This window comes from Elephas maximus, chromosome 7 (assembly GCF_024166365.1).
Source record: "Elephas maximus indicus isolate mEleMax1 chromosome 7, mEleMax1 primary haplotype, whole genome shotgun sequence".
NCBI classification, from domain to species: Eukaryota; Metazoa; Chordata; class Mammalia; order Proboscidea; family Elephantidae; genus Elephas; species Elephas maximus.
The window spans coordinates 88,736,255-88,762,365 of NC_064825.1; the positions used below are offsets into that span (position 1 = coordinate 88,736,255).

At 42.2% G+C, this 26,111-nt stretch overlaps 1 protein-coding gene across 2 annotated transcripts in view; it reads left to right on the plus strand.

Moving 5' to 3' along the window:
- KIAA1549L (KIAA1549 like) overlaps positions 1–26,111 on the plus strand; it is a 326,239-nt gene that overhangs the window by 179,984 nt on the left and 120,144 nt on the right. For both annotated transcript variants that reach the window (XM_049890866.1, XM_049890867.1), the window contains exons 2-6: positions 10,028–12,547; positions 12,966–13,580; positions 15,593–15,708; positions 22,099–22,318; positions 23,367–23,500. In XM_049890866.1, the coding sequence (XP_049746823.1) occupies positions 10,028–12,547; positions 12,966–13,580; positions 15,593–15,708; positions 22,099–22,318; positions 23,367–23,500 (3,605 nt within the window). The remainder of the gene's footprint in view (positions 1–10,027; positions 12,548–12,965; positions 13,581–15,592; positions 15,709–22,098; positions 22,319–23,366; positions 23,501–26,111) is intronic.

A 26,111-nucleotide genomic window follows, 5' to 3' on the forward strand; every position in this document is an offset into this window, starting at 1 on the left:
CTCAGTTAATCTTTGTGTGTGTGTGTGTGTGTGTGCTTTAGGTGAAAGTTTACAGCTCAAGTTAATTTCTCACAAAAATTTATACACATGTTGTTATGTGACCTTAGTTGCAATCCCTATAATGTGACAGCACAGTCACCCTTTCCACCTTGGGCTTCCTGTGCCCATTCAACCAGCTCCTATCCATTTCTGCCCTCTCATCCCACCTCCAGACAGGAGCTACCTGTTTAGTCTCATGTATCTACTTAAGCACACTCTTCATGAGTATTATTTTATGTTTTATAGTCCAGTCTAATCGTTGTCTGAAGAGTTGGCTTTGGCAATGGTTTTAGTTCTGGGTTAACAGAGAGTCCAGTGCCATGTCTTCTGGGGTTCCTCTAGTCTCAGGCCATTAAGTCTGGTCTTTTTACATGAATTTGAGTTCTGCACCCTACTTTTCTCTTAGTCCGTCAGGGACTCTCTGTTGTGTTCCCTGTCAGGGTGGTCATTGGTGGTAGCCAGGCACCATCTAGTTCTTCTGGTCTCAGGCTGATGGAGTCTCTGGTTTATGTGGCCCTTTTGTCTCTTGGGCTAATATTTTCCTTGTGTCTTTGGTGTTCTTCAGTCTCCTTTGCTCCAGGTAGGTTTAGACCAATTGATGCATCTTAGATGGCCGCTTGCTAGCTTTTAAGACCCCAGATGCCACTCACCATATAAAACGTTTTCTTAATAAACTTTGTTATGCCAGTTGACCTAATGTCCCCCTAAACCATGGTCCCCAGACCCCTGCCCCTGCTACTGTGTCCCTTGAAGTGTTTGGTTGTGTTCAGGAAACTTCTTACTTTTGGTTTAGTCCAGTTGTGCTGACTTCCTTTATATTGTCCTTTCCTTCACCTAAGTAGTGTGTTGTCTACTATCTAGTTAGAGGAAACCCTGGTGGCATAGTGGTTAAGCGCTACAGCTGCTAACCAAAAGGACGGCTGTTTGAATCTATCAGGTGCTCCTTGGAAACTCTATGGGGCAGTTCTACTCTGTCCTATAGGGTCGCTATGAGTCGGAGTTGACTCGACAGCAATAGGTTTGGTTTTTGATTTGGTTTTATCTAGTTACTGAATTCCCTTCTCCCTCCCTCCCCTACCCTCGTAACTACCGAAGAAAGTTTTCTCCTGTGTTTGAACCTTTTCTTGAGTTCCTGTAATAATGATCTCATGAAATATTTGACCTTTTGCAGCTGACTAATTTCACTCAGCATAATGCCTTCCAAATTCGTCCATGTTGTGAGATGTTTTGCGGCTTCATCATTGTTCTTTATCATTGGGTAGTATTCCATAAACAAATATACCATAATTTGTTTATCCATTTGTTGATGGGCACCTAGGTTGTTTCCATCTTTTTGCTGTTGTGAACAGTGCTGCAATGAGCATGGGTGTGCATATATCTGTTTGTATGATGGCTCTTATTTCTCTAGGATATATTCCAAGGAGTGAGATTGCTGAATCATATGGTACTTCTATTTCTAGCTTTTTAAGGTAGTGCCAAATCAATTTCCAAAGTGGTTGCACCATTTTACATTCCCACCAGCAGTGTGTAAGTGTTCCAGTCTCTCCACAACCTCTGCAACATTTATTATTTTGTGTTTTTTGAATTAATGCTAGCCTTGTTGGGAGGAGATGGTATCTTATTGTAGTTTTGATTTGCATTTCTCTAATGACTAATGATCATGAGCAATTCCTCATGTAGCTGTTAGTCACCTGAATGTCTTCTTTGGTGAAGTGTCCGTTCATATCCTTTGCCCATTTTTTATTTGGGTTAATTATCTTTTTGTTGTTAAGGTTTTGCAGTGGCTAGTAGATTTTAGAGATTAGACCTTGATAGGATATGTCTTAGCCAAAAAGTTTTTCCTAGTCTGCAGGTTGTCTTTTTACTCTTTTGGGTGAAATCTTTTGATGAGCATAAGTGTTTGATTTTTAGGAGCTCTCAGTTATCTAGTTTCCCTTCTGGTGTTTGTGCATTGTTGGTGATGTTTTGTATACAGTTAATGCCAAGTATTAGAGCTCTCCGTGTTGAAGACTAAGGTACACCTGACCCAAGCCATGGTATTTTCAATTGCATCGTATGCATGTGAAAGCTGGACAATGAATAAGGAAGATCGAAGAAGAATTGATGCCTTTGAATTGTGACGTTGGCAAAGAATATTGAATATACCATGGACTGCCAGAAGAACAAATAAATCTGTCTTAGAAGAAGTACAACCAGAATGCTCCTTAGAAGCAAGGATGGCGAGACTATATCTTACATACTTTGGACATGTTGTCAGGAGGGATCAGTCTCTGGAGAAGCACATCATGCTTGGCAAAGTACAGGGTCAGTGGAAAAGAGGAAGACCCTCAACGAGGTGGATTGACACAGTGGCTGCAACAATGGGCTCAAGCATGACAACGATTGTAAGGATGGTGCAGGACGGGGCAGTGTTTTGTTCTATTATGCATAGGGTCGCCATGAGTCGGAGCTGACTCGACAGCACCTAACAACAACAACAGTGTTGTCCCTATTTTTTCTTCCATGATCTTTATTGTTTTAAGTTTTATATTTATGTCCTTGATCCATTTTGAGTTAGTTTTTGTACGTGGTGTGAGGTATGGGTCCTGTTTCAGTTTTTTGCAGATGATTATCCAGTTATACCAGCACCATTTGTTAAAGAGAATGTCTTTTCCCCAATTAACGGACTTTAAGCCTTTGTCAAATATCAGGGGGTCATAGGTGGATGTATTTACATCTGTATTCCCAATTCTGCTCCATTGCTCTATGTATCTGTTGTTATGCTATACCAGGCAGTTTTGACTACCCTGGAGGCATAATAGGTTCTAAAATCAGGTAGTATGAGGCCTCCCACTTTGTTCTTCTTCAGTAATGCTTTACTTCTCTGGGGACTCTTCGCTTTCCATATGAAGTTGGTAATTTGTTTCTCCATCTGGTTAAAAAAAAAAAGTCATTGGAATTTGGATCAGGATTGCTTTGTATCTGTACATCACTTTAGGTAGGATTGACATTTTCACAATGTTGAGCCTTCCTATCCATGAGCAAGGTATGTTTTTCCACTTATGTAGGTCTCTTTTGGTTTCTTGCAGTAATGTCTTATAGTTTTCTTTGCATAGGTCTTTTATGTCTCTGGTTAGATTTATTCCTAAGTATTTTATCTTCCTAGGGGCTATTGTAAATGGTAGTGATTTGGTGATTTCCTCTTCAACATTCTCTTTGTTGGTGTAGAGGAATCCAACTGATTTTTGTGTGTCTATCTTGTATCCTGATACTTTGCTAAGCTCTTCTATTAGCTCTAGTGGTTTTCTTGTGGATTCTTTGGGGTTTTCTGTGTATAAGATCGTATCTGCAAATAGGTATACTTTTACTTCTTCCTTACCAATTTGGACGCCCTTTATTTCTTGTCTTGCCTTATTGCTCTAGCTTGGACCTCCAGCACAATGTTGAATAAGAGTGGTGATAAAGGGTATCACCTTTGTCTGGTTCCTGTTCTCAGGGGAATGCTTTCAGACTCTCCATTTAGGATAATGTTGAGTGTTAGCTTTGTATAAATGCCCTTTATTACGCTGAGGAATTTCCCTTCTATTCCTATTTTGCTGAGAGGTTTTTTTTTTTTTTTTTTTGTCATGAATGGGTGTTGGACTTTGTCAAATGCCTTTTCTGCACCAATTGATAAGATCATGTGGCTTTTGTATTTTATTTATGTGATGGATTACATTGATTGTTTTTCTAATGTTGAACCATCCCTGCATACTTGGTATGAATCCTACTTGGTCATGGTGAATTATTTTTTTGATATGTTGTCGAATTGTATTGGCTAGAATTTTGTTGAGGATTTTTGCGTCTATGTTCATGAGGGATGTTGGTCTGTAATTTTCTTTTTTTGTGGTGTCTTTACCTGGTTTTGATATCAGGCTTATGCTGGCTTCATAGAATGAGCTTGACAGTATTCCATCCTTTTCTATGCTCTGAAATACGTTTAGTAGTACTAGTGTTAACTCTTCTCTGAAAGTTTGGTAGAATTCTTCAGTGAAGCCGGCTGGGTCAGGGCTTTTTTTCTGTTGAGAGTTTTTTAATTACCTCTTCAATCTCTTCTTTTGTTATAGGTTTATTTAGTTGTTCTGCCTCTGTTTGTGTTAGTTTTGGTAGTAAGTGTGTTTCTAGAAATTTGTCCATTTCCTCTAGGTTTTCAAATTTGTTGGAGTACAATTTTTCATGGTACTGTGTCATGATTCTTTTAATTTCAGTTGGGTTTGTTGTGATATCGCCCATCTTATTTCTTATTTGGGTTATTTGCTTCCTCACCTGTTTTTCTGTTTTTGTCAGTTTAGCCGAGGGTTTATAGATTTTGTTAATCTTTTCAGAGAACCAGCTTTTGGTCTTGTTAACACTTTCCATTGTTCTTCTAGTCTCTATTTCATTTATTTCTGCTCTAACTTTTATTATGTTCTTTCTTCCAGTCCCTGTGGGCTTCTTTTGTTGCTATCTTTCTTTTTGTTCCAGTTGTAGGGTTAATGTTTTGATTTTAGCCCTCTTTTCTTTTTGGATGTGTGCATTTATTGCTATTAATTGACCTTTAAGCATGCTTTTGCTTTGTCCCACAGGTTCTGGTAGGAAGTGTTTTCATTCTCATTTGATTCTGTGAATTTCTGTATTCCGTTCTTGATTTCTATAACCCAGTAGTTTTTGAGCAAGGTGTTGTTCAGTTTCCATGCATTTAACTTTTTTCCCTTGCCTTTTCTGTTGTTGATTTCTACTTTTATGGCTTTAGAGTCAGAAAAGATGCTTTGTAGTATTTCTGTGTTTTGGGGCTCTGTTAAAGCTTGCTTTGTGGCCTAGTATGTGGACTATTCTGGGAACATTCCATGTGTTGGAAAAGAAAGTACACATGGCAGCTGTTGAGTGGAGTGCTCTGTATATGTCTATGAGGTTAAGTTGGTTGATTGTAGCGTTTAGATCTTCCATGTCTTTATTGAGCTTCTTTCCGGATGTTCTATCCTTCACCAAAAGTGGTGTGTGGAAGTCTTCTACTATTATTGTGGAACTGTTTCTCTTTTCAATGCTGTTAGAGTTTGTTTTATGTATTTTGGAACCCTGTCATTGGGTGGGTAAATATTTGTTATGGCTATGTCTTCCTGATGTATTGACCCTTTAATCATTACGTAGTGTCCTTCCTTAGCCTTTGTGGTGGATTTTGCTTTAAAGTCTGTTTCACAGAGATTAATATTGCCACTCCTGCTGCTTTTTGATTGGTGTTTGCTTGATGTGTTTTTTCTATCCTTTGAGTTTTAGTTTGTGTCTTTGAGTCTAAAGTATGTTACTTGTAGGCAGAATGTAGATAGATCATTTTTTTTAGTTAATTTAATTATTGTGCTTTAAGTGAAAGTTTACAAATAAAGTCTCTCATATGAAAAGTTATACACCTTGCTACGTACTCCTAGCTGCTCTCCCCTTAATGAGATAGCACATTCTTCCTCTCCACCCAGTATTCTCTGTGTTCATTCAACCAGCTCCTGTCCCCCTCTTCCTTCTCATCTCGCCTCCAGACAGGTGTTGCGCACATAGTCTCGTGTCTACTTGAACTAAATAGTGTTTTTTTTAATCCATTCTGCCACTCTCTGTCTCTTTATTGGTACATTTAGTCTGTTTATGTCCACCAAGTTTAGTGCTGTCATTTTGATGTATTTTTTTGTGTGTTGTAGAGTTTCTTTCATTTAGTTTTCTGTGCTGAGTAGTTTTTCTTTATGTATTTTCATTGTTGTTGATTTTGTATTTGCTGAGTCTTTATGTTTTTCTTTTTTATTTTGACATGTAGGATCATTAGTTTCCTTTGTGGTTACCTTAATATTTACTTCTGTTTTTCTAAGTTTAAACTAATCTTTTATTTCTTCATATTGCCTTGACTTCTCTTCATATGAAAGTTCTATGACTACGTTATTTAGTCCCTCTCTTTTGTTTTAATGTTGTCGTCTTTTACATATTGATGTCTCTGTTTCCGTATTTTCAGTGTTTTAGCTTTGATTTATTTTTGTGACTTCCCTATCTGGGTTGATAGCTGGTTGTTCTGTCCTGTGTTCTAGTCGTGGGTTCTTATCTGATGTTATTAATTTTCTAATTGGAGGACTCCCTTTAGTATTTCTTGCAATTTTGGTTTGATTTTTACAAATTCCTTTAAATTCTGTTTATCTGGAAATGCCCTAATTTCACCATCATATCTGAGAGACAGTTTTGTTGGATATATAGTTCTTGGCTGGCAATTTTTTTCCTTTCAAGTCTTTATATATGCCATCCCATTGCCTTCTTGCCTGCATAGTTTCTCCTGAGTAGTCACAGCTTAGTCTTATTGACTCTCCTGTGTAGATGACTCTTCATTTATCCCTAGCTGCTCTTAAAATTCTCTTTATCTTTGGTTTTGGGAAGTTTGATTATAATATGTCTTGGTGACTTTCTTTTGGGATCTACCCTGTGTGGTGTTTGATGACCTTCTTGGATAGATATCGTCTCGTTTTTCACAGTATCAGGAAAGTTTTCTGCCAACAAATCTTCAACAGTTCTCGCTGTATTTTCTGTTCCCACCACACACACACCCCACCCCATTCTGGTACTCCAGTCACTCGTAGGTTATTCCTCTTGATAGAGTCCCACATAATTCTTAGGGTTTCTTCTTTTTTTTTTTTTAATTTTTTATCTGATTTTTCCTCAAATAATTGGTATCGAGTGCTTTATCTTCAATCTCACTAACTCTGACTTCCATTGCCTCAATTCTGCTCCTATGACTTTCTATTGAGTTGTCTAATTCTGATATTTTATTGTTAATCTTTTGGATTTCTGTTTGCTGTCTCTCTATGGATTCCTGCAACCTGTTAAATTTGTCATTATGCCCTTGAATAACCTTCTTAAGTTCCTCTGTTGCTTTGTCCATGTGTTCCTTGGCTTGTTGTATGTTTTGCCTGATCTCCTTCCTGATCTCTTGAAGAACTCTCTATATTAATCTTTTGAATTCTACCTCCAGTAATTTCAAGACCTTGTCTTTCTCTGGGAGGTTTCTTGGTTCTTTGTTTTGGTTACTTGCTGAAGCCATCATGGTCTGCTTCTTTATGTGATTTGATATTGACCATTGTCTCTGAGCCATCAATAAGTTATTATATTTATTTATTTTATGTTTGCTTAGTGTCCTAGCTTCTTGTCTTGTTTTGTTTTGTTTTGATATGCCCAAATAGGCTGTGTGAGCTAATTTGACTATTGGCGTCTTTGAAGCTCTCACATCCTGTTACCAAGTGGTTAGAGCTGTTACTAGGTATGTGAGCCCAGAAGTCCGTTTACTTTTCTTGTGTGGATTCAGCTCAGGTGTCCAAGTTGTCGGTCACCAAGTGTGTGGTGCAGACTCTCACCTACAGCCGTAGACAGGCATGGCTACATAGGGGTGATTTAGTAGGAACAGGTATCTGGCTGAAGTAGGGGGTTATGTGCTGAGCAAGGAAGGGAGCTGATAGCTGACCCTGAGTGCCTGGGTGGAAGGTGTGTCCCTGTTCCCTAGAGCACGTAGGTGGGTGGGTTTTGCAGCCAGACTTTGAGCACCCAATGCTGTTGGCTGTAAGGACTGGGAGACACCACTTATTCTTGGACTCCTGTCATGGGTAGCTAGGTGGAGTGGGTGGAGTCACCAGTCCTCAGGTCCCTGATGTGGGTAGGTGAGGACCCTGCTTAACGGGTGGTGTCAAATGTCATGAATCTGTCACTCCCTCTTAGCTGTTGCAGTTGAAATAGGCTTCAGGTATATACACTGTTGTACTGTGCCAATGGAGAAGGACATCATGCTTGATAAAGTACAGTGTCAACGAAAAAGAGGAAGACCTTCAGTGAGATGGATTGTCACAGTGGCTGCAAAATGGGCTCAAGCATAACAATTGTGGGCATGACACAGGGCCAAGCAGTATGTTGTTCTGTTATACATAGGGTTGCTATGAGTTGGAACCGACTTGATGGCACCTATCAACAACAATACAGTGCTAATGAGGGTGTACACTGTTGAAATGGGCCCACACAGATCTAGGCAGGGGTGAAAGGCATTCAAAGTCTGTGGACCCCTATGCCTATGCCTAGACAAAGGGGCTCTGCCTCCTCTGAGTCCTGGCTTAGGGGAGCTGGCAGATGATTTTTTCCTGTTTATTAATTTGTTCCCTCTCCAAAGCCAGGAGAATTGCTCAGAGTGCAAGATGGGTCCTACCTCTGGCCCAGGGGGCATGGCAATCACTGAAGCGGGACAGACCACGACCAGAGCAGAGCAGGGAAAGGGCAGGTAAATGGAAGAGAGGTACTTCCCAGAGGGAAGAAGGGTTTTTTGATCCGCGACATAGCTTAGATGCTCGCATTTAACTTTCACGGAGTCAATGCTACTTCTCTCTGGCTCTAGAGGCTTGTGCAGTCTCTTCACTGCTCAGTTTCAACCAGTGTGGAAAATGCATCTCAAGTGCTACTGCTTCCCTCAACCCATGCAAGCCGGCCAATCCAGCCTGCAGAGTGCGGGTGCTGGCCAGATCAGGTCTGGCAAATCCTTACTGCTTCTGAACTGTCTCTCCCGCCCCCTGCTGCTCAGTCCAACACCTCAACTTTATCTTTGTTGTTCAGGGCTCCTAGATTGTCATATATAATCGATTCCCTTTTTTTTTCCTGGCCTTTGTTGTAAGAGGGACCATAGGAAGCGTATGACTACTCTGCCATCTTGTCCCCACCTCCTGCCCTCAGATAATTGTTAAATCTTAAACCAAAAATGTCCTGTCAAGTCTTCTTAAAACCAAACAATGGTTTAGCTTAACTAATAAAAAATGCCTGCCGTGAGGATTATGCTCTTTTAAAAACTGTCTATATGGGATCAAATTGACAACAGCAACTTGAAAGATTAGACGGGAACATTCGGAGGGAGCGAGTTTATATTAATGTGGGAAAAACAACTCATAAAAGGTGGGTGAGAATGGTTGCACAACTTGGAGAACATAATCAATGTCACTGAATTGTACATGTGGGAACTGTTGAATTGATATATGTTTTGTTGCATGTATTCTCAACAGCAACAACAAAATAAATAAAATTTAAAAAAAATAATAAAAGAATAAAGAAAAATTATTTAAGAGCACTTAACCACCTCTGGGGTCATCAGAAACATGGAGAAGGGGACTGGAGAATCATCAAGCCTGTCCTTTCTCTTCGTGTGTGAAATTCCTAGCTTTCTGGTAGATTATTTCCTTCTTCCTTTACTGTGGATGTTACCATTTTGTGCCCTGCATGTTTCTTTGTCTTTCTACCTGTGGTTTCGCACATCTGCGCTGACCGTTTCAATCTCTTCAGGTGCTTGTAGTGACACCAGGCCTGGTGGGAGGTGTCTTTGGTAGAAGATTGGTTGTGAATAACTTTGAGGGTGTAATCTGAAAGAAATTCCCTTTGCTATTTGACATAACATGAACAATAGTATCAGGAATCCTTCTAAATCCACAGAAATAAATTTGTCTCATTGGTGCAATCTTTCCAAACATAAGCAACCTCAGAGCTTCTGCTTGAAATGCCTTGGGTTCCTAGAGCAGGATTTGTGCTCAGATATGGTTTTCCTTTAGGATTACATTTTGGGCTCTTGGACGAGGTTTATTTTGGTGTCATCGGCCATGTCAGGTAGCCACATTCATCTTTGATTTTCTAAGCTGTGGTTTTCAGAATCCAAGCCTCACAGGTGGTACAGAAAAAAAAAATTATATAAATATTTTCCAAGCATTTATTTGTCACTTCATCAGAGGCAACTTCCCGCCAACCTTACCCAGTAAGTTAGCTGTAGCACTTTGCATATTTGCAGTTACTTAATTCACTATTTGAATTTGGTTAATGAGTCTTCTGTGATGGAGTGGAAGCTTTGTGAGGTCCAGGCAGCACCAGTCTTGTCCACTTCTTACCTCCAGCACCTGACCACAGCAGGCACTTGATGACCATCCATTACCTGACTACCTGATACTTTGTTTCACAGGAATAGACAATCTGCAGATAAATGTCACCCCAACCCCGGAGTCATTTCCTCACCAGAAGTTGTTACCAATTTCACCAACATGGCCTTTCTCAGAAGTCAAGTTTTCCTCAGCACTGGACAGGACCAAGGATGTGCCGGGACTGACCCCTGACAACACAAGCTTGCTCCAGTTCGCCCAAACACCTCCACCCAAGACACACCGCAGAACTAGGGCTCCCGAGGATTTCTCCTCTTCCCTGTACCAAGGAAGTGGACACAGCGCCTCCCTTGAGCTTTCCAAGGATTCTACCAAGTCCCTGGTCCAACCAAGACCTCACGGGGGAAAAGAAGCAGCCGATGAGTCAGGTTTGCCTCACACCAGCATGCTCTCCCCATTGTCCATAGTCCCATCGGTGACATCCTTGGGTGCTGTCCTTTCATCTTGGCCAGTACCAGTAGGGGGTTCCTCCATTTCAAAGCCAGGCATTCTCCCGCCTCTCCCCCCACCTTCGTCCTCTTCATTGGCTTCTGACTCACCTCATTCCATCATCTTTTCTAAGATAGCAGAGCGACCCACCAAAGTGCCTTTATTCCCTCAGACAGCTCCAGCTGACTCCTACTCAAGTCAGAGTGTAGCTAACTCCCTAAGCCCACTTGCTGATGAAATGAACCATACTCCATCCAGAAACACCCAGGATTTAATAGGCATCCCTCGTCTAGGTTTCTCCGGACCTACAACAAAGCAATATTCTGAGCCCTCCCCAACAAAGAGTCCCGGCTCAGCAGGCTCACCCACACCTAGGTTTTGGAGCCCCATGGCAAAACTGACCCATCTGTCTTCCCCTCCTCTAGCACCTGGAAGTCTTCTTTGGCTTCCAGGTGGGACACCCTCATTGTCAAAGTTGGAAGTAGCTTCAAGCCCTGCATTCATGCAGCCAGTCAAAGCTGAAGTGGCTAAAAAAGCACACGATAGGGTGCCTTTGCCAACTCTTAAGAATACAGCAGCAGCCCCTGATGCTGAGCCTTCACCTTTCCAGACCACAGAATCAGTGGGCATAGAAAAGACCAGCAGAAAGCTTGCCCCCACCCCTGTAAAGGACCCTGCTCACCTGCTGCATTTGTCAGCAGCTCCAGAGCATTTCAGGGGGCTCACCCTTACAGCTGAACAAGCCTCTTCCTCTTTGGTGTCATCTCTGCCTTCCACCACTACGAGTCACAGGAATGTGTCACCATCAAATGGCACAGCAGACTTTACCTCCACATTTACTTTCCTCCAGCCAGCACAAAATCATCCCTTTGCACCCAGCGTACCAAATATGCCGACTCCTCAAGAAGAGGGCGATGGTGGGTCCCCTGTCACTGCAGCTACAGACCTCTTCAGCAAGACTCCTAATCTTCCTTCCACCACTTGGACATTTCCCCTGAGGAAAGACGATAGCGTGACAGCTGTTTTAAAGGAAAATGAGAAGGCAAATATGACGGTTCCTCCCCAGGCCCTGCCAAGTAAAGAGATTTCAAGTCTTCACACTGTAAGCAGATTCACTTCTGATTTTAGCACTGATCCTATTTCATCTACTGTCATTACAGCATTGAGGACAAATCTCACTCTTTTAGAATTACTTTCACCTACCATCCCAGCCATACAAGCCATGCAGACTAGTTCCCCATTTCCTAGCTTTTTCAATACCAAGTCAGAGACTTATGCAGCTGCTGTGGACTCTTCTGGATTCCCAGCTTCAGCTTCCAAGCAGGCGACAGCATTTCCCTCTTCCACTGATATCTATGATTCTTCAACAATGGGACACGTGAAAAAGCCAGCAATCACAGATGTTTTCTGGCGTTCTTTTTCAACAGAAATTGGATCCCCTTCCACAGAATCAGTGATATCTGGCTTGCTGCAGCAAGCAGATTATGATTTAAATGGACACACAGCTAACTCCACAAGCTGGGAAACTCGTTCAACTTCGACTACTACTCCCAGTGGTTTAACTTCAGCTGCCAGTGCAGTAAACCCTCAGGGCTTTAAGGATATCGCTGGGCCTTCAGCGACAGCAGAAGGCCTTAGTGTTCAGGATCCATTCCTTAGTATAAGCATAAACCAGCTCGTGCAACAGCCAAATGTTACCGTGGTTGGAAACTATACAAATTTCTGGCCCACCAGCAAAAACAACCATGCCAGAGACTTCAAAACAGCTGAGGTTGAAGATTACCCATCCACAAGTCAACATTCTGGGTCTCGTCCCCATTTACAGCTGCGTGCCCATCCAAGACATCCTCTTTTGCCAACTCTGCCAAGTCTAACTTCTCCAGCTAGTTTGCAGGAAATGCTTTCAGATGGAAAAGATACAAGTTACCAAATTTCCAGCAGCATCTCTCCATCACTTGGGATCAATGTTTCCACGCCACTCCAGAGTGTCCTGAGATATCACTCTACTGCTGAATCTCCTCCTGTATCAGCCAGTGCCTTATTCAGGACACCCTCCAAAGTACTGCTGGCTTCTCAACGCCCCGAGAAATGGACAGGTGCAGCCACTAATGCAGGTAGTTTGTTTCCTGGTACCCAACCAACAGGTATGACCACTTCCATGGCCAAAGCATCTTCAAGCTCAACACAAATAACTAGGTTTACTCTCAAGGACCACACATACCCTTTCAGCAATGAGTTAACACTCCAACTAGTCATGTCATTGATCCTCTGCCTCCTTGATTTTTTGAAAGTATTCAGAATTTAAGTGTTCCTATGACCAAACACAGCTTTGCTGAAGCTGGCCTTCTCATTGTAGTTAATCACCTTAATAAGCCTAAAGCTGTTTTGCTTAAATTCACCCTACTGCGATGCAGCTCAGCGCTCAGGGCCTTTTCACCCTAGCAAGCCCATAAGTTGCATCCATTCATCACCAGAATACATGACATGTGCATTCCAACCCAATAACAAACTTTGCTTTATCTCTCATTTCAGTGGAGTCCTCAGTGTCATTCAAGGCAGAACCAACAGCAGCATCAGCAGGCACGGTGTTTTTGAGGAAATCAAGTCCACTAGTGCTGTCTGCAGCCCTGGTCGCTAAGGGCACTGGCAGCAGCCCTTCGGCTGTGGTCGCAGGATTAGCCAAGAGCAGTTTGTCCACCACTCTAGCAAAAAATATCACAAGCAAGGCGGCATCTGGCTCGAAGGTGACACCAGGGGCCATCCATACTGCCTTCCCATTCACGCCAACCTCCATGTTTGCAAGGACAGCACACACCATGAGCACGCACACAGCCCTGCAAGGAAACATGGGCAGTGCCTCTGGCCTATTGTCCACAACACACTTCCCCAGGAAACCACAAGCCATGCACACGGACCTTCCAAACCCCACCAACCCAGAGATGCCCAAAGTGTCCACCACACGCCCACTGACAATCACGGCAGCATTGACATCCATCACAGCTTCAGTAAAGGCGACCCGGTTGCCACCTTTGCTGGCAGAAAACACAGATGCTGCTCTTCCTGCTGTGTCCACTGCAGTGGTCACAACTGGTAAAATGGTGTCCAACCTGGAGTGTCAGATGTCCAGTAAGCTCCTGGTGAAGACAGGTAAGTGTCTACTGTCCCTCTGGTTTTACCTGAAAGCAACAAGCACATCCTGGCCTCAGATGTAACAGAATTGTTATGTTTTCTTTCAGACCACTAGTTCTCAACCAAGGGTGATTTTGCGCCCCAGGGGACCTTTGGCAATATCTAGAGGTCTTTGTGGTTGTCAAAACTTCGGGGGGTGGGGTGCAACTGGCATCTAATGGGTAGAGGCCAGGGATGCTGCTAAACATCCTACAATGCACAGAGCATTCCCCCACAACAAAGATTTTTCCAGCCAAAAAAGTCAGTCGTGCCAAGGTGGAGAAGCTATTTTTTATCAAGTGACAGAGAAGAGGAAGCTCATTATGTGGCATGGCTACTAGAGTCCTGGTCCCATTCCTGAGATCAGTGCACCAAATGCACCAAATATATGCAATTATGCACCAAGTTTTGCCTGTAGAGTGAATAAATGATGTCTCACATGAATGAATGATGTGACTAGTATAAGACAAAATCTTTGGAGGTGCTACAAAATCTAGAAAGGCTTTTTGTCATGTATTTTCTCAATCAGCAGATACTAAAAGTACAGCTACGGTATACTATGTGGGAGCCCCATATTCTAATGTTAAAAAGGAAAACTTCTTGGAAAAATTGGGTGGGCATCATTAGAACTGTGAACAAACCTTGGGTGCTGTGTGTTTAGCCCCCAACCCCTCGCTGCAGCAAAGCAGGCTTAGAGGTGCATGGGCGCTTTTAATAGGGTGGTGGTGTTTGCTATAAAAAGCATTAGAGAAGTTATGTGAAAGAGCATGCCAATGCTGAATGCTCATATCCCGCCTTCCTCCTCATCCTACAAAGAATTAAATGAAATTATGTCTTGAGACATGTCCTATTCTAAAAGCGGAAACTGTGAAACTAGGCATAGCACCAAGTACAGTATCTTTTTCTATTCCTCAAGAAATTACACCATCTGGCTTTTCACACCCCTCCCCCTCTGAGTGGCAGGTGGCCACCCAGAGCCAGAATTCTCAAACATTCTCCCCTTTCTCTCCTTCTCCGTGTCTCTGCACCCTGGCCACATCAATTCAATCACTACGTCCTTTCCATTCTACCTCCTCAGTGCCCCTTCTCTCCATACCCACTGTCACTTCCCTAGTTCAGGCTATTGTTGTCACTCATTTAAATTTCTGCAATGACTGCCACATTTATCTCTCTGCCTGCAGACTTCCCTCCTCTCCAGTCTGTTCTTCACTCTGTAGTTGGGGACCATCTAAATGCATTCATTTGCTGAAAACCCTTTACTCCCCATTGCCCTCAAGACAGAGCCTCTCTCCCCTTGCACCTGGTGTTCCCTCTGTTGGGAGTGAGTGGAGATAACCCCTTCCCCACTGGCCTACTCCAGTTATCCATCTGGACTCACTGAAACATCACCTCCCCCAGGAAACCTTCCCGGATCCCCCAAGCCCTTCCTAAGTCAGGGCAGGATGCTCCTCCTAGGAGCTGCCACAGCATCCTAGGCTTCCTTTCCCATAGCACCTCAATGTTCAATCCCAAATGCCTCTTCTCATCCCCATCCCCACTTGTGAGCTGGGGCCTGTACCTGCCTGGTTGTGCTGTTTTCTCTTCCACGGCCATGCAAATGGCTGGGACCTTCTGTCCTTACAGCTTTAGTGGGGCCCCATCCTACCCTCAAGGAGCTCTGGTGACACAGTTAAGCACTGGGCTGCTAACCAAAAGGTCAGCGCTTCAAATGCACCAGCCATTCCTTGAGAGAAAGATGCAGCAGTCTACTTCCATAAAGATTACAGCCTTGGAAACTCTATGGGGCAGGTCTACCCTCCTATAAGATCTCTATGAGTTGGAATTGACTCAATGGCAAGGGGAGCAGGTCCCACCCTTTTACCAATTAGACCTGTGCTCACCGTCTTTGCTGAGAACGGGCCAAAGGTGGTGGCTGGGGAGGAGAGGAGGGCTTGTTAATGATGATGTCCACTGCCTCACCCTGATTACCATGCTTCTGTTTTGCCCCACAGTTCTCTTTCTGACCCAGAGGAGACTGCAGAGCAGTGAATTCTTGAAGCTCAATGTGGCTAAAGGGCTCACACAGGCATTGCGGAAGGCCTTCCACCAGAGTGATGTCTCTGCTCACGTAAGCCCCTTGCCTTTGTACTCAGGATAATCCAACGGCGTCTCCCCCTTGGCCCAGAGTGTGTTTAGGTTATTTTCTTCCTTCCCAGGTGCCATAACCACACTTGCCAGAACGATCTCTCTTCATTTTGGCAAATAGCTAAATGCATGGTGGCTAGAGACAAAGGTCAAATTTCAAGACAGAAAATTGAAGCAAATTGCTTTTTGTCTATAGTTTTCTTTTTAAGCCTGGAAATGTGGCACAAATGGTTAAGCACTCAACTACTAACTGAAAGGCTGACGATTCAGACACACCCAGAGGTGAAAAAAAAAAGAACCTGGAGATCTGCTTCCAAGAGGTCACAGTCTTGAAAACCCTATGGAGCATAGTTCTACTCTGTGACACATGGGGTCTCCATGAGTCAGAGCCAACAGCAACTAGCTTTTTGTTATTGTTGTTTTTACTGTTTTAAATTGGCCCATTATCTTGTTGATCTGGGAAAGTAATATCTTCAGTGTGATTCTCCAGATACCATTTCAGTGCTTTTTCCTTTGTCCTCCTCATCCTTGCAAATAGTGATTTATTTCTGGACATTTTAAAATTATTATGACTTGTAAATCAAGTCCAACTTTGCGTAAATTGCCAGAAGCAGACAGAGAAGTAAACAGATTTTTTTGTTTGTTTTTAGTTTTCTTTTTTTTCCTTTTCCCTGCAAACACTTTAATGCCAAGTACTGTTTAACAACTGCTGGCTAATTTTGATAGCATACCGAAGTGATGGAAGCCTTGCTTTACACTCTTTTGGTTTGATTCCAAGCATTAAAGCAGTAAATGCAATTGGCAGTCAGTGGGTGCCCTTTCGTACCACCTAAAGTTATTGCTCTGGCTTCCTGCTGTGATGCTCTGGTCTACAGCTGCATACAGCCTAGTGGTCCTCCCCCACCCCCAAGGACTAGACATGAGATTTGGTACATAGTTTATGGGCCGTTGTCAGCCTCTTTTATATAATTATGAAAAAAAGAAATGTATTCTGTGAAAGGTTTCTGCATCAGAAATTGTATTTAAAAGTTAAAAAATGTGAATGTCTTGGTTGCTGGATACAATTTTCACTAAACTTAATTATTTGCAAACTACTTTCATGGTTTTTATCTTTTCTGCATGTCGTCACGGACTATGGTGACAATTAGTAGGTGTTAGTATTTTCAAACAGGCTCATTTTTTAAAACTTAAGTACATTTTTTTTGAAAGGACATTTGATATTACCACCACAAATGAAAACCAGGATCATTTGCCACAAATAAAAGGTAATCGTAAAAATGAGAATAATGGAAACAAAACAAAAATTCAAACTAGACATTGTTGCCTACTGAAGCCTCTGAACCTGGCGTCCTTTTAGTTTGTTTTTTAAATTTTATTTTTTAAAGGACTGGCAAGGGCTGTAGAGGTGTTAAGGAATCTCTGGTGGTACAAATGGCTAATGGACTGAACTGCTCTCCAAAAGGTTAGAAGTTCGAGTCCACCCAGAGATCCCTTAGAAGAAAGGCCTGACGATCTGCTTCTGAAAAAGCAGCCACTGGAGATCCTTTGGAACCCAGTTCTACTGTGACACACGATGGGTCTCCATGAGTCAGAGTAGACTTTACAGCAGCTGGGAGATTTTACTGGTAAAGAGATGTTAAAGGGAAATAATCCCAAACTGAGACTTGCTGCTTGGGGTAATTAGAAGAATTGAGAAGGGAGTAATTACCTCACTGGGTGATTTAGTGTTTAGTGATGTGTCCCATCGTCTCTTATCACTAAAACAGACGATGGAAAAGCTCAATATCATCAGTCAGGACAAGGCCAGGGGCTGACTATAGAACAGACCATCAATTGCTCATATGCAAGTTCAAGCTGAAACTGAAGAAAATCAGAGCAAGTCCATGAGAGCCAAAATATGACCTTGAGTATATCTCACCTGAATTTAGAGACCACCTGAGGAATAGATTTGACGCATTGAACACTGGTGACCAAAGAGCACACAAGTTGTGGAATGACATCAAGGACATCATCCATGAAGAAAGCAAGAGGTCATTGAAAAGACAGGAAAGAAAGAAAAGACCAAGATGGATGTCAGAGGAGACTCTAAACCTTGTTCTTGAGCGTCGAGCAGCTAAAGCAAAAGGAAGAATTGATGAAGTAAAAGCACTGAACAGAAGATTTGAAAGGGCGGCTCAAGAAGACAAAGTAAAGTATTATAATGACATGCGCAAAGAGCTGGAGATAGAAAACTAAAAGGGAAGAACACGCTCAGCATTTCTCAAGCTGAAAGAACCGAAGAAAAAATTCAAGCCTCGAATTGCAATAGTGAAGGATTCTTTGGGGAAAATATTAAACTATTCAGGAAGCGTCAAAAGAAGATGTAAGGAATACACAGAGTCATTACACCAAAAAGAATTAGTTGATGTTCAACCATTTTGAGAAGTGGCATATGATCAGGAATTTTGCTTGTGAATTTTGCTTGCATGTGATATTAATGATATTGTTGGAAGAAGTCCAAGCTGCTCTGAAGGCATTGGCAAAAAACAAGGCTCCAGGAATTGTTGGAATATCAATTGAGATGTTTCAACAAATGGATGCAGCGCTGGAGGTGCTCACTCGTCTATGCCAAGAAATATGGAAGACAGCTTCTTGGCCAACTGCCTGGAAGAGATCCATATTTATGCCTATTCCCAAGAAAGGTGATCCAACCGAATGTGGAATTGTAGAACAATATCGTTAATATCACACGCAAGTAAAATTTTGCTGAAGACCATTCAAAAACGGCTGCTGCAGTATATCGACAGGAAACTCCCAGAATTTCAGGCTGGTTTCAGAAGAGGACGTGGAACCAGAGATATCACTGCTGATGTCAGATGGATCCTGGCTGAAAGCAGAGAATACCAGAATGATGTTTACTCTTGTTTTATTGACTATGCAAAGGCATTCGACTGTGTGGATCGTAACAATTTATGGATAACATCGTGAAGAATGGGAATTCCGGAACACTTAATTGTGCTCATGAGGAACCTTTACATAGATCAAGAGGCAGTTGTTCAGACAGAACAAGGGGATACTGAATGGTTTAAAGTCAGGAAAGGGGTGCGTCAGGGTTGTATTCTTTCACCATACCTATTCAGTCTGTATGCTGAGCAAATAATCCGAGAAGCTGGACTATATGAAGAAGAACGGGGCATCAGGATTGGAGGAAGACTCATTAACAACCTGCGTTATGCAGGTGACACAACCTTGCTTGCTAAAAGTGAAGAGAACTTGAAGCGCTTACTAATGAAGATCAGAGACCACAGCCTTCAGTATGGATTGCACCTCAACATAAAGAAAACAAAAATCCTCGCAGCTGGACCAATGAGCAACATCATGATAAACGGAGAAAAGATTGAAGTTGTCAAGGATTTCATTTTACTTGGATCCACAATCAACAGCCATGGAAGCAGCAGTCAAGAAATCAAAAGACGCATTGCATTGGGTAAATCTGCTGCAAAGGACCTCTTTAAAGTGTTGAAGAGCAAAGATGTCATCTTGAAGACTAAGGTGCGCCTGACCGAAGCCATGGTATTTTCAATCACTTCATATGCATGTGAAAGCTGGACAATGAACAAGGAAGACCGAAGAAGAATTGGCGCCTTTGAATTGTGGTGTTGGCGAAGAATATTGAATATACCATGGACTGCCAAAAGAACGAACAAATCTGTCTTGGAAGAAGTACAACCAGAATGCTCCTTAGAAGCAAGGATGGCGAGACTGGGTCTTACATACTTTGGACATGTTGTCAGGAGGGATCGGTCCCTGGAGAAGGACATCATGCTTGGCAGAGTACAGGGTCAGCAGAAAAGAGGAAGACCCTTAACAAGGTGGATTGACACAGTGGCTGCAACAATGAGCTCAAGCATAACAACGATTGTAAGGATGGCTCAGGACAGGGCAGTGTTTCGTTCTTTTGTGCATACAGTAGCCATGAGTCGGAGCCGACTCAACGGCACCTGACAACAACAACAACAAGTGATGTGGCCATGTTCTTTCCAGAAGTATCTCTTGTTTCACCTAAAATCATCTCTAACACCATCTTACAGAAACAAAGTGATGGGGACACACAATGTGGAAGAACCAAAGACCCACCCATCCTGTCACAGGATCTGTCGTCTTGGCTTCTTTGGAAAATACACGACACTACTTAGGATGATGCAGGCATAAGCAGGGAAAGGCTGGTGTTAAAAAACACCCTGAATTGTTTATATAAAATACAAAGTAAACAAAGTAAGGTAAGAATAAAACCCAAAGCCTCAAAATCATCCATTTGGGCCGGAAAAGAGCTCAGATCACCAGTGTCCCTTAGAACTCTCAGCTGTAAGAGAGACTCTCTGGCTCATCCCTGCCTTGGTCTTGAACCAGTTTACAGGTCAAGGAAATGTGAGATGGAGTCAAGTCTGAGTGACTCATCTCTCAGCTCAGCCCTGGTGGAGCAGTGGTTAAGTGCTTGGCTGCTAACCAAAAGGCTGTTGATTCAAATCTACCCAGTGACTCAGTGGTGGAAAGACCTGGTGATCTGCACCTGTAAAGATTAAAAAACCTCTTGCCATAGAGTCGATTCCAACTCTAGTAATCCTGTGGACAGAGTTGAACAGCCCCACAGGGTTTCCAAGGCAGTAATTTTTTGTGTGTGCTTTAGGTGAAAGCTTACGGCTCAAGTTAATTTCTCATACAAAAATTTATACACATATTGTTATGTGACACTAGCTGCAATCTGTATAATGTGACAGCACACTCCCCCTTTCCACCTTGGGTTTCCCGTGTCCCTCCAGCTAGCTCCTGCCCCTTCCTGCCTTCTCACCCTGCCTGCAGACAGGAGCCGCCCATTTAGTCTCTTATATATCTGCTTGCACTAAGAAGCACACTTTTTTTTTTTTAATATATACATATATATCTTTTTTTTTTCTTACTTTAGATGAAGGCTTACAGGACGAACTAGCTTCTCATTAAATAGTTAGTACACATATTGTTATATGACATTGGTTACCAACCCCACGACATATCAATACTCTCCTTTCTCAACCTTGGATTCCCTATTACCAGCTTTCCTGTCTCCTCCTGACTTCTAGTCCTTGACCCTGGGCTGCTTTGCCCCTTTAGTCTCATTTTGTTTTATGAGCCTGTCTAACCTTTGGCTGAAGGGTGAACCTCAGGAGTGACTTCATTACTGAGCTAAATGGGTGTCCGGGGGGCCATACACTCAGGTTTCTCTAGTCTCTCTCAGGCCAGTAAGTCTGGTCTTTTTTTGTAAGGAGCACACTCTTCACGAGCATTATTTTATGTTTTATAGTTCAGTCTAACCTTTTTCTGAAGAGTGAGCTTGGGGAATGATTTTAGTTCTGAATTAACAGAGTGTCCAGGGTCCGTGACTTTGGGGGTTCCTCCAGTCTCAGTCAGACCATTAAGTCTGGTCTTTTTAAGTGAATTTGAGTTCTGCTCCACACTTTTCTGCTGCTCTGTCAGGGGCTCTGTGTTGTGTTCCCTGTCAGGGCGCTCACTGGTGGTATCTCAGCACCATCTAGTTCTCCTGGTCTCAGGCTGATGGAGTCTCTGGTTTATGTGGACCTTTAGTCTCTCAGTCTGATGTTTTCCTTGTATCTTTGGTGTTCTTCATTCTCCTTTGCTCCAAGTGGGTTGGGACCAATTGATGCATCTTAGATGGCCGCTAGCAAGCTTTTAAGACCCCAGACGCCAAGGCTGTAATCTTTACGGAAGCCGATTGCCACATCTTTCTCCTGCAGAGTGGCTGGTGGGTTTGAACCACCAACCTCCCAGTTAGCAGCCAAGTGCTTAACCACTGCGCCACCAGTGTAAAGTTTACAGCCTAGAAAACCCTACGGGGCAGTTCTACTCTGTCAAATGAGGTTGCTATGAGTTGAAATTGACTCGGTGGCACCTAACAGCAACTTCCTGACCCATCCTGAAGGTACCCCACTTAATCTATCATTTCTACCTGTTAATTTTCATAAACTAAGAGAAAGATAATAAAACTGTTTTCCCCTGAATTCCATTCCCTGGAAATGTGTTTTGTCTGTCACTTCCTTTCTTTGCCTTTTTGGTAATAATTGTTGTTTATAGGATTCTACTGAAACACTGAAGGAATAAAAAAATACAGATTTAATTCTAGTCCATGTAGGTTTGATGAAAATTATATTTTGTTGTATTCTGATACCTTGAGACTTGGCAATCCATGTATGCTTTATAGGATTGTTAGAGTATTTGTTGAATAAGAACATTCTATTCCCCAGCCACGCTACGTAACCGTTGTGATCCTAAGAAACTCCAAGAAGAACCTAAAGTACTGTGGAAATAAACAATGAGTTCTGTGGGTCCATTTGTTTTGTAGGTGGACATTCTGGAGTATTCTCACAATGTCACAGTTGGTTATTATGCTACCAAGGGGAGGCTGGTGTACCTGCCTTCAGTAATTGTCGAAATGCTGGGTGTTTATGGCATCAGCAATGTCACTGCAGATCTGAAGCAACACACCCCAAACTTGCAGTCTGTGGCAGTACTTGCCTCCCCGTGGAATCCTGAGCCTGCAGGCTACTTCCAGCTAAAAACAGGCAAGTAACTCAGAAGGAAGGAGTCTCTGGATGGTGCAAACACATCCAGCTGCTAACCAAAAGGTTGGAGGTTTGAGTCCATCCAGAGGTACCTTAGAAGAAAGTCATGATGATCTACTTCAGAAAACATCAGGCATCGATAACCCTATGAAGTACAGCTCTTCCCTGACACACATGGGGTTGCCATGGGTTGGAATTGACTCGATGGCAACCAATAAACTCAGAAGGAAAGACTTCATATCTGTTCTGGGATCCGGGAGGTACCAAGAGGATGCCTGTCTAAAAATTCCATTGTCAGGTGGTCAATCATCTTTTAAAGTTCTTAAGTATCTTCCTCAAAGGTCCCTGCTAATCAAATGCCTGAGTTCCCTCCACATCAGCCTAAATTTTTCCAGCCCTGTATTCATCAGAAATGTCCCATCACAGGAGCCTTTTTTGCTAATTTATATCATTTGTGAGTAACAAGTACTATGTTTTTTTCTGTATTACCAGTGGACACTAGTAAGAGTTGAGTGTCAATAAAAATCTGTAGTTTACAGCAATGGATTCCATATGCCACTGAATTAGAATCTCTAATTTCGTTAGCACCTTGGAGTCATTTTTTTCTTTTAAGCTGCCTCATGATCCTGATCTGCAAAGTTTATAAACCATAAGAGTGGGGAAAGCATTGAAATTGAAAGACTCAACTTAATAATGAAGGTCAGTTGATTTTTTTCCTCTTCCAAGGAAATAGAAGGCATAATCTCTTAGGTTAGTCTTTTCTTGGTCTTTGAGCAGATGCGTACATATTCCAACCAAATGAAATCACAAAATCCTTTGCGTTGGAGGGAGTCTCAGATTCAATCGTGCTTTTAATTCTTGGATGTTATCAATCATTTTAAGAGCCACTTTCAAAACTACAGTCAAACCTTGTCTGGCCTTATTGTTCATTTGCCTGATGTCCCTAATCTAAAATCATGCTGTTTTATATCATGTCCACTAGTAAATTCAAGGAACTAAGACGTGGAGCTTTGCTGTTGCTTCCTTTGATTTATACCTCTTATTCTAGTGCTGCAGTTTGTGAGTCAGTCAGACAACATACAGTCCTGCAGGTTTGCCCAGACAATGGAACAGAGGCTGCAGAAGGCGTTCCAGGATGCCGAGAGGAAGGTCCTGAATACCAAAAGCAACTTGGCAATTCAGGTGAGGAAGAGAGTGCTCAGGTTGTGCTGTTGACAGAGGCTGATCCTATGGCCCATGCTGGCGAGAAGTTACTTGGGCCCCCCATTTCAAAGCTGCCTTTTTAAATGTAACTTTGTACTTGGGGCATGTGATGTAGACAGGAGAAGGTGCCACTTTGATGCCACTGAGTTGAGTTGATCATGACACTGGTGAGGATGTCTGGGGTATGGCTGTCACAGCTGGGGATGCTGTCATTCTGTACTTCCTGAGGCTTGGGATTTTACATATATTTTCCCATATGGTGCTTCCTCTTTCCTTTCCAATACATTTATTATTTTAAAAAATTGAACTAGAATATATTATGTGTCATAGCTTGAATCGTGTTCCCCAAAAATATGTGTATCAATTTGGCTAGGCCATGATTCCCAGTATTGTGTGACTGTCCACCATTTTGTCATCTGATGTGATTTTCCTATGTGTTGTAAATCCTGTCTCTATGGTGTTGATGAGATGGGATTAGCAGCAGTTATGTTAACAAGGCAGGACTCAATTTACAAGACTGGATTGTATCTTGAGCCAATCTCTTTTGAGATATAAAAGAGAGAAGTGAGCAGAAAGACATGGGGACCTCATACCACCAAGAAGGCAGCACCAGGAACAGAGTGCGCCCGTTGGACCCGGGGTTCTTTCAAGGAGAAGCTCCTAGATCAAAAGAAAATTAATGACAAGGACCTTCCACCAGAATGGACAGAGAGAGAAAGCCTCCCCTAGTGTGAATGCCCTGAATTTGAATTCCTAGCCTACTAGACTGTGAGAAAAAATTTCTCTTTGTTAAAGCCATCCACTTGTAGCATTTCTATTATAGCAGCACTAGGTAACTAAGGCACTATGTAATATATGGAAACGCTAGTTGTGTAGATTAAGTGCTACGGCTACTAACCAAAAGGTTGGCAGTTCGAATCCACCAGGTGCTCCCTGGAAACTCTATAGGGCAGTTCTGCCCTGTCCTATAGGGTCGCTATGAGTCAGAATCAACTCGACAGCAGTGGTTTTTTTTTTTTTTTTAATATAAGTTATGTCAAATGTCTAATATAAAATGAATCAGTTCTAAACTGCTTACTCACCAAGATTCGCCTATTCTGCGATTTGCATTGGGTTATACTCCAGACACCCATGTGGACCATTACTTTAGTTTAAATACACACACACACACACACACACACACACACTTTCTCTCTTTTTATATTGAGAGCTTATTATATGCCAGGAACAGTGCTAAGCGTTTTACAAATGTTTTGCTACGTAATGCTTAAGACGTCCTTCAGAAGAAGGAAACGAGAGAGGTTAAGAAACTTCCAGAAGGCCACACAATTGATAAAGAATGGAAGAAGTACTTGGAACATTGGAACTTGGCATGGAACTTAGAAGAATGGAACAAGCCAAGAACCTATAGCCTTAGCTACTATGCTATCCCAGTGTCAGAGCGATGTAGAAATGGGGTCCTTGATGAAACTTTTGACAAACACGTGAACTCTTTCCCAGGGAAATTCTATCCCTGGTGCACTATATATATTTGAGCTTCCTTGATTAACAGCATACACACCATCAAAAGCTTTTCTCAGACCCTTTTTTTTTTGCAATTTTATTATCTCACCAAAGACAGATGCTTATTAATGAAATCCATCCAGCTCCCAATTTCTCTCATTAACTGTACTATCCAATGTCCCTGTTTTGACTACAGATCTCAAGCCTTTATAGTTAAACCCAGAGGTTCTGAAATTGACATTTAGCATAAATGAATTATCTGAAAAGCCAGTATAATGTAGAAAGCATACAATTAAATTTGAATGTGCAGCTTTCCTTTTCTAGATTCATCCAAAGTGTGTATGGAAGTATCTCATTATGGTTTGGTTCATATTAGACTGAGATCTAAAAATATGTCACCGACTTAAGATTTATGTAAGGAGTATGACTCAGTGCTCTGTGAGAACTCTTTTTCTTCCCGATTCGATCTGTGATCCCCACAAGTCCATGAGCCTAGTTAGAGCTTGGCAGCAGAGCATACCCTCTAATTGTATTTAGGAAGCTCAGTCTTCTTGAGCACCTGCTATTTATCAGGCATTGGGAGGGACACCAAGATAAATAAGCTGCCCTTGGCCTTGAGAAACCTCTCTTGTTTTGCTGTGTGGTAGTCTTGGGTCATTAGATGAAACAAAAAGCAACTAACATGCCTTCCCTGGAAATGACCACAACAGGTGATTTGAAAATTGCACCTAAATAAATTTATTACTTAATTATACCCATTGAAACATCTCTTGAAACAAATGGGTAATTGTGTGGATTGTTTTTACTAATCCTGCTTCCGTTTTTGCTTTGGCTGATAGGGAGCCCACAGCCAAACTTGTTGCCTGGATTTATTAACCTTCTACGGCCCTAATATCACCCATAGATAACTACATGGTAATGAACCCCCTGGGTTGCCTTTCATTAGTTTTTTTCAGGATCCAGTGTTGTAGTTAGTAACTTCCCATTTTATTGTATTAAATATAATTTGTGAGGCACCTTAAGTCCTTTGCAAAATAAAAAAATAAGACCATGTAAATATTTAATTGATCAGAGAGTCCATGAAATA